Here is a 19262-nt window from a genome sequence, read left to right as displayed (position 1 = left end):
TTCAATGTTTCATGACCGCACTCGCGCTCGGATTGATATGGTAAAATCGACGTCATAGTTTGCTGTTTAGTTTGCGGTGTACGAACGTAGCCTCAGGACAAGCAGAGCTGACGTTGTTATGGCAATGGCCGTTTTTGTTTTCGACGCGCGCTGTACACAGTAACGTTAGACCAATCACAACAGACTGAGCTGTCTGGCCAATCAGAGCAGAGTAACTCGCGGAAAGGAGGGATATAGAGAGATTGAGTCATTGAAAATGTGGTGATGTGCAAATGAGAAAATGAAACAGTTTCTTTAACTTTGATGCATGTAAACCTGTTGTAGGAGACTCCAAAACAACATTAGGAAACTTTAAATAGCATGATAGGGGCACTTTAAAAGATGCATAAAGCAAACCCACAAACAACGCAAGGTTTTTTTTTTTTTACAGAGCTTACATGCATTTTTAACCTGCTCTCTCCATTTATAAGATAGAAGCCCTAAGCCTTCAGATTCTACTGATGGCCTGACTCAAAGCTTTTATGACAGAATAAAATATGACTATATTGAATCTAAAGCATGCACTCATTCATCAGCAAATAATAATAATAATAATAATAATATATATATGTGTGTGTGTGTGTGTGTGTGTGTGTGTGTATATATGTATATGTATATGTATATATGTATATGTATATGTGTATGTATATATATATATATATATATATATGAGTTTTAAAGCGTCCCATAACCTTTAAAAAGCCAATCCTCCCTGGTTCCATGGCAACCAGTGATGATACAGGCTGTCAGCCCCACCTTTCTTCTGCACTCCATCAACATCAGAGTACTTGCAGCACACACACACCAAAACAGATGGGAACTTCACGCTTAAATCTGCTCCAGCACACTGCTATACTGTAAATATAAACACAGACCTGCAACTATACGTTCTAGTATCTGCAGGTTTGCCAGTATAAGAAGTCCATAGAACTTGATATTTCCCACAGTATAGCCGATAAAAATATGTGAAGAAGTTGATGCTCACTGAGCCGTGCCTTTCCTTTATAGAGTCCAGGTTGACTGTGGTAGAGTTGGAGTGACCATGCATGACTGCACAAAGCTGGGGCTGCTCAGCCATACATGCAATAGACTCACCTTTGTCTGGTCTCCCTCCGTTCATTATTTGCATACTGGTGCAGCACCGAGCACAATTTCCTGAGTGCTGCTCTCGGAATCAGATTTTAAAACGGCAGATCAGCACTGAGCTGTCCATCATAACTTTACTCCTCCATCTCATTTCCTTTCATCAGTATCTACACATCTATCCATCCCACATCACTCTTCCATATCAGTCAGTTTGTGCTTCTCGTTCAGGCACCATCTGGCTACCAATCAGGTGATGTCACATCCTCTCCACCACATGTAATGCTATTTTAATCATAAGACTGTTAATGAATGTAAAGTCTTTAGCACCTTTCCCAGGGGCAAATAATCCCATCTCACTGGGTTTATTGGGAACGAAAGCCCAGTTCATTCAAAATTCATTTCAGGTTATGAAATATTAACGTAGGACTTGATGGCCTTAGTGATGATGTAACCATCCCAGATTCGCCCAAGGAGCTTATTGAGGCACATTATGTATTCTTGAAGTGACTGTGCTTGAATGAGTGTATCAGTTTTCCTATATTTTGTCAATGAATCACATTTGTTTTGATGGGTTTTTTTCCCTTTAGTATATGACAGCCAAAAACAATTAAAGTTGAAGCTATTTTCTGTCATTTCATTTTCCTCCGCTGCTTTAAACTATTGGTCTGTCTCAAATGCTCGAGTGCGTTTTAAACGTCTCGAAAACACAATCAAGCAAGGCCAATTTGCCTTCTTTATTTTCAGTGCTTTTCCATTAAAATGTCCCTATATACATTATTTAATGGTTTGATCATATTATTTGAATTAAATAGAGTTGAATTGGATGGCCATTTATAGTACATTAAACAACAGTAGATGGTTTTCCAATGGCCTCCTCATAGGTTATCAAGGTTTCATTACACCACTCCAGTGAAGCAACGCACAACAAAATCAATTTCTTCATTCATGGTGACTTCATCAATATGAATTCATGAATATAAAAACAGGTAGAACTATCTACTTAAAAATCAAACTGTGCTTGCTGACCTGATGTTTATTCACGAATTTAAATTCAGAGTATTTATGCAGTGCAGTGCCAAAATGAACATTGAGTACATTCCTGAGGAGTTCTGAATGTCACAGTCTGCATATGTAAAGGGTGTGATTTTCACTGACAAACTGGTACATAACTACAAATTCATCATGTAATTAAAGCCACTTTTTGTCATTTGCTACTATTGTCATTATATTGTTCAGTTAATATTACCGCTAACTTCAGCCCAGTATGCCAAATTACTTTAACTAAATTGTTTTTATAAATGCAAACAATAATATACAGTCAGCCAGTCTTTATGATCTGCAGTGATTAGCCAATCAGAATCAAGTATTTCAGAGAGGTGTCTTATAATTGCACTTTTTGTACCATATGTTTAAAACTAAGGTCACCCTTGATCATTTTAACATTATTCAAGTCTGCAATGGGATGTATTGGTCACATTCGAGGTATAAGCAAAATATTAAGAGAAAAAAAAGATATATATTCTTATTTAATACTAATACATACACTCATAAACACAAATATCAGGTTTAGTATGCCAAGATAATTTGTATATATTTATTTTATACTTAAATTTGTATTTCTTTATTTTTTTATATTACATATTTAATACATATTTCCATATTTATATTTCATTTCAGTATGAATATGCTTCATTCAAAGATTTCTGAGGATTTTTATATGTAATTTTTTTTGCTTTTTAGGGTTGTAGGGTTGTCACAACATACAGTTACTCTTATATTTACTTTGTTAATATTGTTTTGAAGAAGAGCTGGTGTGTGGTGGGCGTTCTGGCACAATATGGCTGCCGTCGCATCATCCAGGTGGATGCTGCACATTGGTGGTGGTTGAGGAGATCCCCCCCCCCCCCCCCCTTCCATATGTAATGCGCTATATAAATGTAACAAATTATTATTATTATTATGAAACGTCATGAGTGCTCTGAACATACAAAACATTTTATTCAGTGCAGCTTCTTAAATGTACAACATATAATAAACGTAGCAGTAGCAGGATAAAATGTACTTATATACATTTGTATTTTACTCCAGTATCCATTAGAGCACATGGTTCCATATTGTAGTTAATATACATAGCTACACAACATGCAGCGTCCATTGTCCCCCATGCATTAAATATGCTTCATACACACATACATACATACATATAACAGAAGAGGATTTTGATCAAAATTATAACCAGGGGCTACTGCCTGACCACTGAAGACAAGAAAGAAGAACTATAGGAATGAAGTTTCATACACAAGTTATTTCCTTATGCTGATTTAGCCCTGTTGAAGCAATGGAAGCTTCCTCTTGCTTGGTTTTCATTACATTTTTGTTTAGCAAAAAGAGGAGTGGAAAAAAGCCTGCCCTGTTTTTACGTAACGGAAATCTTACCGGGTTGATGTTAATCAATAATTTAAACATTTTCTAATTTGACACTTCTCCAAGATGCTGGGTTCTTAAATTAGAAGGGAAGTAAAGGAAGGCATAAACAGACACAAAAAAAAAAAAAGCAGGGACGCACAGCAAGTAGCTTTTATCTATCCTGAATACATTTCCTCTAACTAAATGACATTCACTCCAGTGGTTTTCTCAACCAGCAGTCTGAGGGAGCTGAAATTACACAGATTGACTTACCTCAATACAAAGAGACTAATGGCATCTTTGGTGTGCAGACAGACCGAACCCTAAATCTGTTTAATTTGCAGAATAACAATGTGTGTGTGTGGGGGGGGGGGGGTGGGGGGAGCTGATAAGACAGAAAAAGAGAAGAGAGGAGCAAACCGGCTTGTCTAAAAAGCTCACAACAATGAACTGCTGCCTCAAAAAAGCTGAGCTGAAATACTTGTATCATATGTCCAAAACCTTTGGGATTTCTGCCTCTATATACCGATAAATGGGTCGCACAAGCTGCTATTGTCATATTGTAGTTGACTCAGCACTATGGAGTTGGCATCCCTAGAAGAAATGGAGCAAAACACAAAAGTAGGTGTTCTAGAAGATTCTGCGACAACGCCACGGGGGAGAACCACAGCTCTTTATGCTACACACGGAAACGGGGATCGACCGCAAATGGAGGCAGACCCCTACATCAGTAAGATGGCTTGGTTTGTTTGTCTCAGGAGGTTGACCTGCAGAAGATTGTACAATGTAGGTTTGCACTTCAGTTCTCATCACAGTGATTTCAGGAAACACTAGCTAGCGACCAGCTAAGGGTTTCACCGCACTCTTGTAAACGCGTTTGTGCTGTTTAGTTGATGGTAGAGTCCAGCAGCTGTACAGCAGCAGGTTATGTCGACTCATTCTGGCTCAGAGTCTTGCCACCGTTGAGCATGGCCGAGGCGCTGCGGCTCTTGGTCGGAGTACCACTTCCGGAGCGGGAGAACTCAGTCAGTTCATGGAGCGAAGGCTCTCTGTACATAGCAACTATAATGGGGAGACACAAGTAACAGGCCTCATGAATCTCATGTTCAGGTTCTAGCAAGCTTGTCTCTTTATTATTAAATCAATACCTTCTATTAGTGTCTACAAAGCACTAGGGATGGGAATCACAAGAAATTTAAGGGTTCAGAATCCTTAAGGGTTCCTTTACTTTTACCTTTAATTTGAGGAAGAAATATTTGGAAAACAGAATATAATGAAAAGAATAAAATGAAAAACAACAAATAACATAAAATGTTGGACTTGGAACATACTTCACACACACACACACACACACACACACATATACACTCACCTAAAGGATTATTAGGAACACCATACTAATACTGTGTTTGACCCCCTTTCGCCTTCAGAACTGCCTTAATTCTACGTGGCATTGATTCAACAAGGTGCTGAAAGCATTCTTTAGAAATGTTGGCCCATATTGATAGGATAGCATCTTGCAGTTGATGGAGATTTGTGGGATGCACATCCAGGGCACGAAGCTCCCGTCCACCACATCCCAAAGATGCTCTATTGGGTTGAGATCTGGTGATTGTGGGGGCCATTTTAGTACAGTGAACTCATTGTCATGTTCAAGAAACCAATTTGAAATGATTCAAGCTTTGTGACATGGTGCATTATCCTGCTGGAAGTAGCCATCAGAGGATAGGTACATGGTGGTCATAAAGGGATGGACATGGTCAGAAACAATGCTCAGGTAGGCCGTGGCATTTAAACGATGCCCAATTGGCACTAAGGGGCCTAAAGTGTGCCAAGAAAACATCCCCCACACCATTACACCACCACCACCAGCCTGCACAGTGGTAACAAGGCATGATGGATCCATGTTCTCATTCTGTTTACGCCAAATTCTGACTCTCCCATCTGAATGTCTCAACAGAAATCGAGACTCATCAGACCAGGCAACATTTTTCCAGTCTTCAACTGTCCAATTTTGGTGAGCTCGTGCAAATTGTAGCCTCTTTTTCCTATTTGTAGTGGAGATGAGTGGTACCCGGTGGGGTCTTCTGCTGTTGTAGCCCATCCGCCTCAAGGTTGTGCGTGTGGCTTCACAAATGCTTTGCTGCATACCTCGGTTCTAACGAGTGGTTATTTCAGTCAAAGTTGCTCTTCTATCAGCTTGAATCAGTCGGCCCATTCTCCTCTGACCTCTAGCATAAACAAGGCATTTTCGCCCACAGGACTGCCGCATACTGGATGTTTTTCCCTTTTCACACCATTCTTTGTAAACCCTAGAAATGGTTGTGCGTGAAAATCCCAGTAACTGAGCAGATTGTGAAATACTCAGACCGGCCCGTCTGGCACCAACAACCATGCCACGCTCAAAATTGCTTAAATCACCTTTCTTTCCCATTTTGACATTCAGTTTGGAGTTCAGGAGATTGTCTTGACCAGGACCACACCCCTAAATGCATTGAAGCAACTGCCATGTGATTGGTTGATTAGATAATTGCATTAATGAGAAATTGAACAGGTGTTCCTAATAATCCTTTAGGTGAGTGTATATATAATATATATACCTCTTTATAAGAACATAAAAACTGCTGATTCACAATTGTTTGCAGTCTGTACGTTCCGTGCTGAACAGCAATGTAAAGTTGGACACTTTCAGAGTATTTCCTACCCCATCTCTGATATTTGCATAAGTTTGTCGCATTTTTGGCAGTCACACGGAACTTTCAAACTGGCTGTGAAGTAGCCGTCCTGCGTCCTCCACTTATTCACCATGGTAAAATGACTAAATGTATGAGTATATATCCACACAAAACAACTGACCGTCAATATGTTTGAAAGAATAACATAGTAGATTTTCTAGCAATGTAAATAATTATGATTATAATACAATTATTTCTGACATAATTATTCATATTAAAGAAATACGTTTTGGTGGAGAAATATTGGTAATTCCCATTTGTGCTCATAGTTTTGATTTGAATTAGAATACTGATTGGGCGGTCATATACGGTCTAGCCGCTAAAGTTAAAATATTTCAACAAGATCAAAACGGAACCGAAAATTCCACATACCTATATATGATCGGAAACTTACTCAGCTCCCAAATTATACTCTCAATTAGAAATGAATGACTTCCGGTCTGTTTGTCGGAACGGAAAATCATCATTTGACAAGTTCCAGGTAAGTACCCTATTCAGCACAAAAATTGCAGTAAAAAAATAATTTTGCTCTGAACATTGTCCTAATATAAAATAACTTTGTTTTAAATCCAATTGCATGGAGCACCCATGCTCATTTCAAGCAGACTAATGTCTAGTCATCTTAGCTTCAATTCTGACTGTGCACAAGCAGCTGCAGGTTTTGATTTCCCCTCAGATTTAGCCAGTTCTGAGAAAGAAAGGCACCACTTTAATTTAGGGAGGAAAAATGATTTCTTCAAGGGGTAAAATAAGGTGTGCCACTGTGCCTATACTTAACTATGCCTTCTTTTATGGTCTGTTTACTCTATTAGCTCAATGGGAGAGCGATGTTTAAGAATTAGGGATTGATATTAAGATTCTAGTTAATGCAATAATTATTTTCTTATTTTGGCAAATAACATTTTATTGTATTTTGTATAAGAGAATAAAACACTAAAAACTAAAACCTACCTAGAATTTAAGGATCACAACATTGTAATGTTCAGTCAATAAGATTACACAATATTATGTAAGATTAGGATTATCTGAATCAAGGTTTAAGACTAGTCCCAGACTAAAATGCAGACTAAAATTTAGTCCCAGACTAAACTGTTTGAGCTGTTTTAACTGAAAGCAACTTCCACTGACGTATCTTAAAATATGTCAGTGCCATTGTTTTGTCTAAAGATGCTCACCAGTAATGTTTTTTTTCTAAGGCACATTTATAAAAGCTACTTAAATGTCCTAATTGGACTAAGGCCTTATCCTGGCATAGTCTAAGCCTAAACCCTGTCTATGAATCCAGCCCATGATGTTTTTAAAGATGAACTTTAAGTCAGCGTCCGATAAAATGTCTGATAAAACATATGGTAACTATCATGCACCCTAAACAGAATTTGCTGAGCAAATTAGATAAAGTTTGTTAAACTGTCAACATGTTTACAGCGCTTCTACTGGTTTAACCAGTTTAATAGCACAGACATCCCTTATGCACACCAAGGTTATGCCATATAGCTCTGTACAATACAAGCATGCGCTTCCAACACATATGCATTTTCATCTTTTCATAAAGCAATAACTGCAGATACGACCTGAAAATCTACTTGAATGCTTGTGCTACAATCAGCCAATATATCCTCAATCTAAAGAAGATATTTTTAGAAAGCTATCAGCCTGGCGATCGGTGCAGGGGACACTTAAACGAACCTTTGAGAGGTTTGGGGATGAAGTGTGCAGCCGGCTTGGTCTTCTTAACATGATTGCCCTTCATGACTTGACCCTCTTTGTTGAGACCCAGGTACCAGCCTCGGCCCGACTGCTGCTGCCGATAGATCATTGATGAGTAGGTCACGTAATAGTTCTCAAACACTGACTCTTTAAATTTGCACTCTGGCGTGAAGTGCTCCTGTGAGAGTGAAACAGGCAGAGAAGACAATAGAGACAGAGAGAATTATTCTTACATGTTTGTGGAGGAGTATTTGCATAAGAGAGAGGGTGCGAGGGAGATAAAGAAAAATTTGAGCTGAAGATGGTCCAGACCAGCCTCCATCAAAATCCACACAACACCTCATCATGATTTGTCTTTAAACCTGGAGGTAAATTCCACTGATTGGAACTGTAATAAGTCGTCTAAACATGGTAGCACGCCGCCCCGTCCAGCTTGTGGTTCAGATTGATTACCATTAAGCTCCTGAGGCCCGAAACTCATTCCTGCAGATCAATACATTCCTCCTTTGGAAAACAACCACTCAAAATCAACAAGGAGATACGTGTATACCGGCAAGACCATAGGTGCGAGTTTGAGTTATTCCTGTGGGCAGTCAGATGTGAACCCACACACAGTTGAAATGCAAAGGTACAGAGTAAACTGTTCCTGCACAATGAAAACACCGACCTGGCCACTGCAAATCTTTAGCATTTTAATGCCAGCAATGTTGCTCAAAATGTCCATTTTGAATTGACAGAAGCACTTATTGGCACGCACTAAATTATTCATGTCGCCACAGCACATTTAATCAAAGGAAAGAGGCGAGGGAGGCACTCGCAAAACAGAATATCCATTAGAGCATTATAGTGATTTCTCCATATTTAAAAACTGCAGAGTAGATATCGGGCAGAAAACCTTGGGTATGATGATGCATCATCTCCCAAGAGCGTTCTATTCATAGTCCAAATACAAAGCAATTATACGAAGTGTGAATTATCTTTGTGTGAATGCGAGGTGCTAACAAGAATGTCTAAATATGCCATCATCTCTTCTTTGAATATGATCACGATACAGTGCTGCGATAAATAAGAGAGGCAGATGGTGTTTGGGCAGGAGTTGGATCTCATTATCTCTTCAGTCTATCGATCGCCCGCTGTCTGGAATCCAACCTGCAACCTTTAAGTTAACAGCTCGGATCCTCAGGCATCCATGATGCTGTCTAAGACATAGATTTAACTCCGATAAGAGCGGCAGAGACGAAATGTGGGATGTTTACTACTGCCCTGAACTCAGAAGAGCCCACAATGTGTAGGAGGGACTCACAAAGATGCAGTATGAAGAGATCATCATACTCACAGAGGTGTACAGGTAGCCTTCGTTGTTCATGGCCAGGTAGAGCTTGGTCTGAACGCCCTGTATAGCCACCACCCGCAGCCCAACAGGGATGAGGTTGAAAATAGCTGTGAAGTTACAGTACAATAAAACAGAATTGAACCCATGGGAAAGAAGCGTGTAGGCTCGGTCGTGTTTGAACAGGTTTCGTGTAGTGAACAGACCATAGCTATTATCTTCCTCCTTTGTACCATTGATGGTCCCATCAGCTTGGAGTTGTAAATGAAAGCCTTGTCGACTGTAGAGCTTGGTGACTATCCCCTTGAGCTGAGGCTCTGTAAAATTGATACAACACGTATTAGGAGGAGGGGGGAAAGGGAGGACATGCAACAGCACATTATATGAGAAGAAGAAGAAGAAGAAGAAGAGGAGAACATCCAGCACAAAGGCACAGCTCGTGAAAGCCAAGAAATTACTGTTGGAAAACCATAAAATGGGAATTGTGAAAACATAGTGAGTGCTGGTGCCAACAGGACCCAGGGATTATTTGCCAAGCATGCCTCAGTGTTCAGGTGATAGATAACTATGGCTTATATAACATGCATTTCTGTAATATTCTGATTCTAGCTAATGTATGAGTCACAAAACTTTATTTCCTCATTGTATACAAGAGAAAATGCAACAAAAAAAAAAGAGCAACGAGAGCACAAATCACATTAATGTTTACCGATTCTGTGCTATTGATATTTGATGATGCTGTAAAATAATTAATTTTAGTCACAAACAATTTTCTAGACAATTAATTATAGTAATTCCCATTTCCCCACCTAACCAGTTACCTTTAAGACATATTTCTAATTGATCTGACACTTAAACCAATAGTAGTCAAGTAAGTTCATTCATATTACGTTATTTATGTTACTAACAATAAATTGCATTTCTAATTTAGTTTTGTACTGATTTCTCCTGAAAGTGGTTGTATTTTCAATGCTTTGAGCATTAACATCTCAACAGAGTATATCATTTTTAAAATAAAAGGTTTATTTTTAGTTAATTTGCATGTTACCTCATGAAGCACATTTTCTGTGACCCAACAAAAACCCCAACCTACCAACCAAAAACCCACTATATTAATTCATAAACAAGATCATTTATTATTTATTGCTGAATAAAAAGTATAAAACACTGAATATAGTAAAAGGCCAGTGATCATATCAACAGCATATTAACAACAAATGTTCAATATCGGCAATAGCAATCCATCAAATGAAAGTCAGCATAACCCAAAGAGTGCCACAGATCTCTGATTCAGACTGCATGATATAGTGTAGAAGAAGTGAAGAGCAGTGTGACCTGGTGATATTGCAACATCAGCTCTAGCTCAGAGAGAAGCCAGTGTTCAAAAGCAGTGGACTGTGAAATATTTGTCTTGTTACTCTGCGCAGCGGATCTTAGTACAGTAAAGGAGTTCAATTTAGAGCAGTGTATTAATTATGATGAGGATGATGAGGATGATTGATGGACATGGGTAAAGTCTGATAAAAAAGAACACACATAACATCAGACCTGGCCGTCTTCTCTTGCGTTTCTTTGAGCCGAAGAGTTTGACGCGTGAGAATAAGTTGAGCCTGCTGGGCTTCTCGCAGTTCCCTATGCTCTTGTTGGGGCTGCTGGCGCATCGGTTGGCATTGGCTTTCTCCCGCTCCCTCGCTTGCCTCTTCTGCCGAATGAGGGAGCTGGCGATCGCTGCGGCTGTAGCCAGTTTGGCGTTTTGTTGTAGCGACGCGTCCCAGATTAAAAATGACCATATGTTGTGTATATTAAAGTCCTGTGTGCTCAGAACATTGTCACTGAGGAAGAAAAATCAATACTCCATGACGGACTGCGTAATGGTCATTTCGGAAGAAAGAGCATTTTTTTTCATTGACAAATCACTTGGTTTGAAGCCTGCACAGCCGCTTCATTCAGCGTCGGCTGTTGTGCCCTGCCATGGTGCAGCAGATCCCGGACGGCAGCTCCTCTTCTTCTCTCCGGGGAAAAAAGCTGTCTTCTAGAAAATGTTGCCTTTTTGTTGCGCGTTTGTTTGAGAGAGAAACGCGTGCCATTGTGCCATGATCCAAAGCTTTACTAAGCCATGCGCTGATTCTGAAAAACGGGCACCTGTTAACACACCGCGTCTGAGGAAATAATTAAATAGTGTCTTTATGTGAGAACGAGGAGGTGGGTGGGGGATTGTGCTAGAAAATTGTCAGCAAGAGGTCCCCGCCTTTCAATAATGCAGCCTTTAATTGAAGTTGAGTAGATTAATCGTCTTCCCCTGCAGATGCGCTCTCGTTTTCAGCAGTGGAGATCTGCATAGGTACTCAACAGATTCCCCGTCCCCGTTCCCCAAAGACCGCCCAAAATATAGAAATTCAAAGGCGTAGGAAACGGCATCTAAACTCTGGTGTCAGGAATATGATCCATGAAAGAAACATATCCATATCCAATATTGCAGAGATTTCAGACTGCTCTCTTTTCGACAGTGGGTTGTATTGCAGCAGCAGCAGCAGCAGCAGCGGCTCGTTCTCCTGCAGCAGCACGGCTTCAGCACGGCCCCAGAGACGTGACTGTGGTCTTCAACAAGCCGCCGTGTATAAACAGGCAACATTAGAGCCTCCTGAAATGAGGAGTGGCCTTTGTGCCACATTTAATCCAACTCAATAATAGGTTTTATTTATACCATTTTTTTTGTTTTGTTCTGTATAATTATACACTCTTAAAAATAAAGGTTCTTTATTGGCACTGATGGTTTCATAAAGAACCTTAAACAGCCGTGGAACCTTTCCATTGCAAAAAAGAAAAAGGTTCTTTATAAGGAAAAAAAGTTATTTAGATTATTAAAATGTTTTTTACAGTCAGAAAAACAATTGTTCTTTTAAGAACTGCTCACTGAAAGTTTAATTTGGGGAACCAAAAACGGTTATGGCATTGCTGCGAAAACCCACTTTTGGAACCTTTATTTTAAAGAGTTTACAAAAAAAAACTGTGGTTGCTAGAACTTTACCGTAAAATACAATTATTTCAATGAAGCATTACAATGACAAGTTACGTTTCGTAACTACATATCTCATTTAATCTCATTTTAATGTTAATTTATCAACTAATTTGTGGTATTCCAATATGTTTGTTACTGCAAAATACACTTATAAGGCCGCATAACGACTTAAAATTAATAAAAATTGGCCTCTGCAGCAACTAATAATAACATACACCATCAGTGCGACAGCCTATGTCATTAAAATAATGCAGTAAAACTATTTTTTAAATAATAAACAAAAGATTGTTCGAACGGGGAATTCTGGGAATGTATCTTTCCTCATTAATGAGATTATTTTTATTCATAAAAAACAATTTCACTAATATAACTAAATGTATGTTTTTTTTTCTTTTTAAATATAAATTTAACTAAAGGAAATTCATACTTTGTACTTATAAAACATCAAAAACTCAGCAACTTATCTTACACATATATATATAATATTACATAAAATACTCTTACTGTATAAGGTAAAGTTAAATAAGGTTAAATAATAGGTTATATAATATTTTTCACTGAAGATGATGTTACCCCATCAAACACATTTTTAAATTACCTAACAAAACATTTTTACAGTGTATAAGGATGGATGGTGCCAACTACATTGAAGAACAGCAGAAAAATACATTCTTTTCCAGAGCGAATATGCGAGTTTTCAAAACGTTTTGTTTTTAAAAAATCAATCCTCCTTTGATGAAACAACCCGAAAGCTCTTCCGAGCCACTTAAGTTGATGTTCAGTTGAACTGGTGAATTTCAGCACCACGGACAGCACTGAAGACCCACGCCAAGCAAATAAACCCATTCAACCACTCAAACACACCATGCACATAAATGTATATCTCATTCATTTGTCAAACTCCTTTCAAAGAAAGCCCCCTGACTGGATATCTTCAGATATCTAAAAGTGTACCTGATACAGATCTTCTCAAGGGAAATGCCATCCTACTCTCAGAGGCATCCAGAGATGACTTTTATTCTTTCGCACTTCTTCACAGTGTTCAAAGCAAGAAAAAGGGCGTTGCGAACTTTCAACTAATTCTCATGAGTATTCTGTCCATTAAAAGAGCACAGCCCGGCGATCATAGCAGATCATTATCGCCTATTACACAGACCACTATGTGTTTAGGGCGCCTTATCAATGATTCATCAGATGCACTGGAGATAATGCCAACTCTAATATTCTCTTCAGGGTCATTCACAGCAAGAAGAGGAGGAGAGAAGAGGGTAGAGCGAGCAAACACCCTCAAACCTTTGTGAATGAATCCTAATCACAAACCTGAGGACTTACTTAAATGTAGGCCTATATGCTCTATATATTCATCTTATAGTCAATAACAGATTGCAGTATATTGATTCCAAGGCAGCGTCATGAAAAGTAACAGGCCAATGAATAAAAACCCATTTGGAAACAAAGCAGAACTTCTAAATATTATTCTTGATAAATAAAAGTGCAGAGATCTGTCTGGCTTACAAGCTCTGAAAACCATGCAGTTTAGGAATAGTCCAGAACAGCAGAGCGAACCAACATGTTCTGAGAGAGAGAATGAGAGAGAGACTAATGAGATATCAGGGTAATGAGGAAACAGATTTTTTTTCTCAAACAAGGGGAATCGAATTAGTCTGGCTTTCCTTCCTGTTGTGTGTTGGGCCAACATGTGACACATCCAAGCATATTTTCCCGCTCATCTAATGCAACTAATCTAATGTGAGTTTAAGATCATATCAAAGTCCCTGTCATACACAAGTGTTTTATGTAATCCTATTATGTTTATGCAGTCTCTATATTACTCATGCACATCAAATCTCTGGTGATAGTGACTTCTATCTATTCTTGATGTCTTTACAGTTAAGGGACCCTGAGCTGGAGCACTTTTTATCTACATTCTATATTTTCTGTGTTAACATATACTGCAGTTGTTTCTGTATCTAGGAACTGAATTGAATTAGCCTGGCAATAACATAACCATAAAGCCTCAAACTAATTTATTAGAGCTATTAGTAACCTCATAGTTTAAGCAGATCTTGTTATGATGAGAAAACGAAGTTGTAGTCTTTGTATGGCAAAAAGGCATACAGATCTCTTTGGGTTATTTTTTTAATGACTGAATGTGCTTATATTTTCAGCCACATTTCAGACGAGAAGGCGAAAACAACCCCACCCCGATGAAGCTGATGTTAAAATACACCACAAGATGGCGCTAAAACATTGTGAACTGGGCTGAGAGAGAACATTAGGCTCATCATCACATCCAAGCGTTCCTGAAGTGCACAATAAATCAGACCTGGGTCTGAAATACAGTCAGTGTATACATGCAGGAGTAACAAGAACTTGTGCTGGCCTAGACGTGAAAACATTCCCTTACTATTCAGAGACAGAAACGTCCAACCGAAAGAACAACAGTTCATTCAAATTCATAACAGCACTGGTACATCGTGCACTGAAATAATAGCATGCGTTGCGATGTTCAACGTTTACAACGCATGCTATTTCCGGTGGGTTACGGTGTATGTTGGAGGGATTTGATAATAAAAACAATGTTAAGGCTATAGTCTGTGGTTATTTTTCGTGAAATTAACATTGAAGGTGCTAGGCAGGCAGAACCGATAAACCTCTCATCTCGACAAACCTTCATCGTTTTCTTTTTTCTTTAAAGCGAAGATTTTCCAGAATGGACAGCAAAAGAGCTCTTGACATTTACTATGAAAGGGTGAGTTTTCTTTCTGATCTACTGCAAGAGACTGAGTTGACTCCGCCCGCAACAGAATGTACTCCTTGCCATCTTGAACTGTGTATACTTCAACAAGTGACAGAACAACAAGTATTAGGAAAAATTCTGGTAGGACAAAATATAGAAATCATATTTACACTGTACTGACGCATGCAACAGTGCACGTACAACACACAGAGGGAGGCCGAAAGAGACCAAATCATTTGGAAAGATGATACTGACATCTGGTGGTAAAGCCTTGGATTTAGTGATAACCACACTATATCTTTCTCACTACTTCTTAAACTATTATTAACTTAAACTGTAGTGTTTTCAATAATGACAAATATACAAACAAATTAGTTGAACAAATCACAGTATTAGGCTATCTAAAAAAGAGATATTTTTCAAATGGTCTATTTTTCTCACTTTTTTGAAATAGAGATTTATACATCATCTGAAAGCTGAATAAATAATATTTCCATTGATGTATGGTTTGTTAGGATATGACAATATTTGGCTGAGATACAACTATTAGTAAATCTGGAATCTGAGGGTACAAAAAAATCTGAACATTGAGAAAATCGCCTTTAAAGTTGTCCATTCAGTTCGCGATTTTGCTGCATTCGCTCACAAAAATAAATGTTTTATATATTTGCTAAATGTCTTCATGGAACATGATCTTTACTTAATATCCTTATGATCTTTGGCAATTAAAATCGATAATTTTGACCCATACAGTGTATTGTTGGCTATTGCCACAAATATACCCGTGCGACTTATGACTGTTTTGTGATTCAGGGTCACATATAGCCTACCTGTAATTACATTTTAGAAAAATGTTATGTTTTTATTATTATTTGTTTACACATGTGGGATGGAGCATTTATACATAGTAGATCACGTATGATGAATTCTTGTCACTGACACTTTTATGAGGTTACAAAGTGTAAATCACTGAGGCTTCAACATAGAAAATCAATGTCGTTAGTTTTAACACACCATATGATGTATCGGTAACATTAGTTAATGGATTGACTAACATTAACTAAAAATGAGCAATCCATTTGTTACCGTATTTATTAAAATTTGATAACATTAATAATGACAATACAAATGTTCATTATTTGTTCATATATGCTCAGGTCCATTAATAATAATAATAAAATAATAATAATATTAATGAATACAACTTTTGATTTTCGTAATATATTAGTATATGATAAAATTAACATTAAGTTTGCTTCAGGGCCTGGTTTCACAGACAGGGCTTAGATTAAGCCAGGATTAGTCCTTAGTTCAATTAAGACATTTAAGTAGCTTTTATAAACGTGCCTTAGAAAAAAAAACCTTACTGGTGAGCATCTTGAGACAAAACAATTACACTGACATATTTTAAGATACGTCAGTGCAAGTTGCTTTCAGTTAAAACAGCTCAAACATGCGTTTTAGTCTAAGCCTTGTCTGTGAAACTGGGTGTAGTATAGTATTAGTATTTTTCTAACTAATGCTCATAAATGGAACGTTATTGTTAAGTGTAAAAATGTATCTTTGAAGTAAAACTAAAAACATGGACGCAAGTGGTGACATACAGTGACCAGAATTAATGAAGGTGTTCTAAATGAACGGTGTGTTCAATTAAAACTCAACACAAGATTAATCTCTCATTTAGGCTGAATTCCCAAATGTCTATTAACCCTTTAAGTGTCACCCCCCTTTTTTAAAATATACATGAAAATGCACATTTCGACTTTAAATGGTTGTAATTAAAGAATGCTTTGGAGTATAGACGTAAAATTGGTATTGTTTTAAAGAAGACATTTTGCAGATTTTTGTTGAAGTGAAATAAATTAAGAAAGTGAAACAAAAAAAAAGTTATAAAAGTTTGAGTTTATGAAAATGTACAATGTAAAAAAATTAATTATTCATATTTTATATAAAATATATATTTTTAAAACCTGGCCGACTCTAAAACTGCTAGAAAATCAAAGCCAAAAATCTGAATAAGTTGTGTTTCAAATTTTAGGTTGATATCTCAAAAAATGAGCTTTCAGTGAGATTTTGTTTGGGCGCAGTACCAAACATTTTCACTAGGTGACAACCAGACTCCATTACTGCCCATATAAGGGCGCCTCCATTTCCATATGTGTTATTAAAAATATTTTAATATCTTTTTTTCTAAAATAATTTAATGGATGATACATTTTTGAACTCTTGGCATGAAAACAAACTGAGGTTTCAACCATTCTTTCATGATTTTTCATGTTCATTGCTATTTCAAAATAAAGGTCTGAACACGCCTTAGGAATATGAAAATATTCTTGTTGCAAATTAATAAATTACAGCTCCTCTCTAATTTATTTTGAAAATCATTCACCAAATATGAAAACTAGAGTTTGTAAGCTTTCAAATGATATATAGTTTGTCAATATTAGTTTATGTTTATTATAGGATATTACCGTTTTAAATATGTAATGATTTTGGGCCCACCGGTGGGCCGGTGACACTTAAGAGGTTAAATATAATTAAAAGCAGTGTCTTTTAATGACCCCTCATTTAACATGGTCTCAGTGTAGATGTGTAGATTGGTCCTCGCTTTTCCATGACTTAATAAACTTTAATGAGTTTTTCATAACAGTTTAATCAAACATAATCCTCGGCACTGGCATTTACAGCTCCCTCTCAGGGGTTTGTGAAGCTTTATTACTTATGAGCCAACCACACAACACACATATTTAAGCAAAAAAAAAAAAAAATCAGGCATGCACTTTAATGCTTGTTGACCTTATATAAAATGTTATGCAATGTATGTCCAGTGAAAGAACCACTGTAGACACTAAAAACAGAATACATCTGCTTTATACAGCTTGTTATGTATTTTTTATGAGGCAGCCTCTGCGCCTCTTTGTCTCCATGGCAATAGGTACCCAGCCTACATCCGTGAACTGAAGCGCGGATAGTATTTCACGCTCAAGAAAAATAAATAAATACATATATAATTGTTTTCTTGCTATCAACGGGTTTTATCAAAAGAACGCTTTTTAATAAAAGCGTTTGTTGTTTTAAAAGGCAAACCGTGAGAAGACTGGAAAGCTATTTTTGCTTCTCGTGAAGCGCGCGCGCTCAGCTGTTAAAGTAGATTTAAAGTGACCGCATCACCGCAAATATAATCGCAAAATAAACATCACACTTGTTGGTTATGCATATCCTTAAGCTTAATCGCTAACATATTTTTTATAATTTAATGTTAAGTTACTCTCTTTGTAGATGCCTAATAGATAGGCTATAGCGACGAGGGAATCAATTTTTAATGATTTTCAGTGCAATATGCTTGACAGCGGCCCATTAATTGTAACCGTCTGCATAACCAGAACTATCAATGGCTTCCAACGTGCGCCTTTTCCGCGTAATTATAAACAACCAAATTTATGTCAATACATGGAGAGGAAAAAAGGCTTAAGTAAAATAATGCGATGTCTTACCCTTGTTTGCATCCTTATCTTCTTTCGTCTTTAGTAATGCTTTCCCGCTCATAGATCCCAGTTTTGATGAAGAATTCCAGATGATACCAAATCGGTCCGATCATTTAAAACTGGCTCTTCTATTAAACAGTGGCCAACCCCTCCTTAAAGGAACCAGAGCTCAGTTCATAACGATTTCCCATTGTATAATATCTTTTTAATTATGTTTTTCATTTATTTTCAATCCAAGAATACTATACGTTATCCATAATAAATCAATTCTGTATGTTTTTACAATCACACTCATCAGATAATTACATTAATTTAATGTAAGCCTATTTAATGAACAATTTAGTGCATTGTAATGTTGCTGAATCCTTACCGTTTGCTGGTCCTTATTATTTTTTCTGGCAGGTGTGCATAACGCTTTGTTCCTTATGACAAAAGACAAGGCAGCAAAAGCTAGGCGTGGAAAAACTGTCACAACAGTCTTCAGATAAAATTAAGACGTGAAAGGCCACTTCCCAAGCTGTTTTAGAGTCGTTCAGTTTGCAGTCTGCAAGATTACAATTCGTGCGCTCATGATGTGCTTTGACACATCATTAATCAGACCACATGGCGGTGTATCACCCTCGCTACGCAACTATTGAGGTCGCGTTGTGAAGCCCAGTCCCAAACTTCACCACGTGACGCATGACGTCGACCTTCAGTTAGAAGAGAGTCAGAA

General features: G+C 37.6%; 1 protein-coding gene across 2 annotated transcripts; it reads right to left on the bottom strand.

The window, feature by feature from the left end:
* Positions 1-3081: 3081 nt before the first annotated feature.
* fgf13b (fibroblast growth factor 13b) lies at positions 3082-19239 on the bottom strand. 2 transcript variants are annotated; one of them, XM_079860947.1, is made up of 7 exons: positions 18918-19239; positions 18557-18699; positions 14994-15161; positions 9510-9620; positions 9310-9413; positions 7953-8151; positions 3082-4593 (listed from the first exon to the last, which is right to left on the bottom strand). In XM_079860947.1, the coding sequence occupies exons 2-7, from the start codon at positions 18606-18608 to the stop codon at positions 4457-4459; spliced, it is 771 nt and encodes a 256-aa protein (XP_079717073.1). In that variant the 5' UTR covers positions 18609-18699; positions 18918-19239; the 3' UTR covers positions 3082-4456. The 2 variants fall into 2 exon arrangements, with proteins under 2 accessions (XP_079717073.1, XP_079717072.1); XM_079860946.1 differs by lacking the exon at positions 14994-15161 and having other exon boundaries at positions 3083-4593.
* Positions 19240-19262: the final 23 nt, after the last annotated feature.

The sequence above is a fragment of the Squalius cephalus genome (genome assembly GCF_949319135.1).
Source record: "Squalius cephalus genome assembly, chromosome: 24".
Classification (NCBI taxonomy): domain Eukaryota; kingdom Metazoa; phylum Chordata; class Actinopteri; order Cypriniformes; family Leuciscidae; genus Squalius; species Squalius cephalus.
This window is presented reverse-complemented; position numbering and strand designations above follow the sequence as displayed.

Excerpts from the sequence above, each read along its gene's own strand:
- fgf13b (XM_079860947.1), bottom strand. The coding sequence starts at position 18,608 with ATGAGCGGGAAAGCATTACTAAAGACGAAAGAAGATAAGGATGCAAAC. Across the intron at positions 9,414-9,509 it reads GGAGGAAGATAATAGCTATG|CTATTTTCAACCTCATCCCT; the intron begins GTCTGTTCACTA and ends GTAACTTCACAG. Across the intron at positions 4,594-7,952 it reads CATCCCCAAACCTCTCAAAG|TTGCTATGTACAGAGAGCCT; the intron begins GTTCGTTTAAGT and ends TCCCCATTATAG.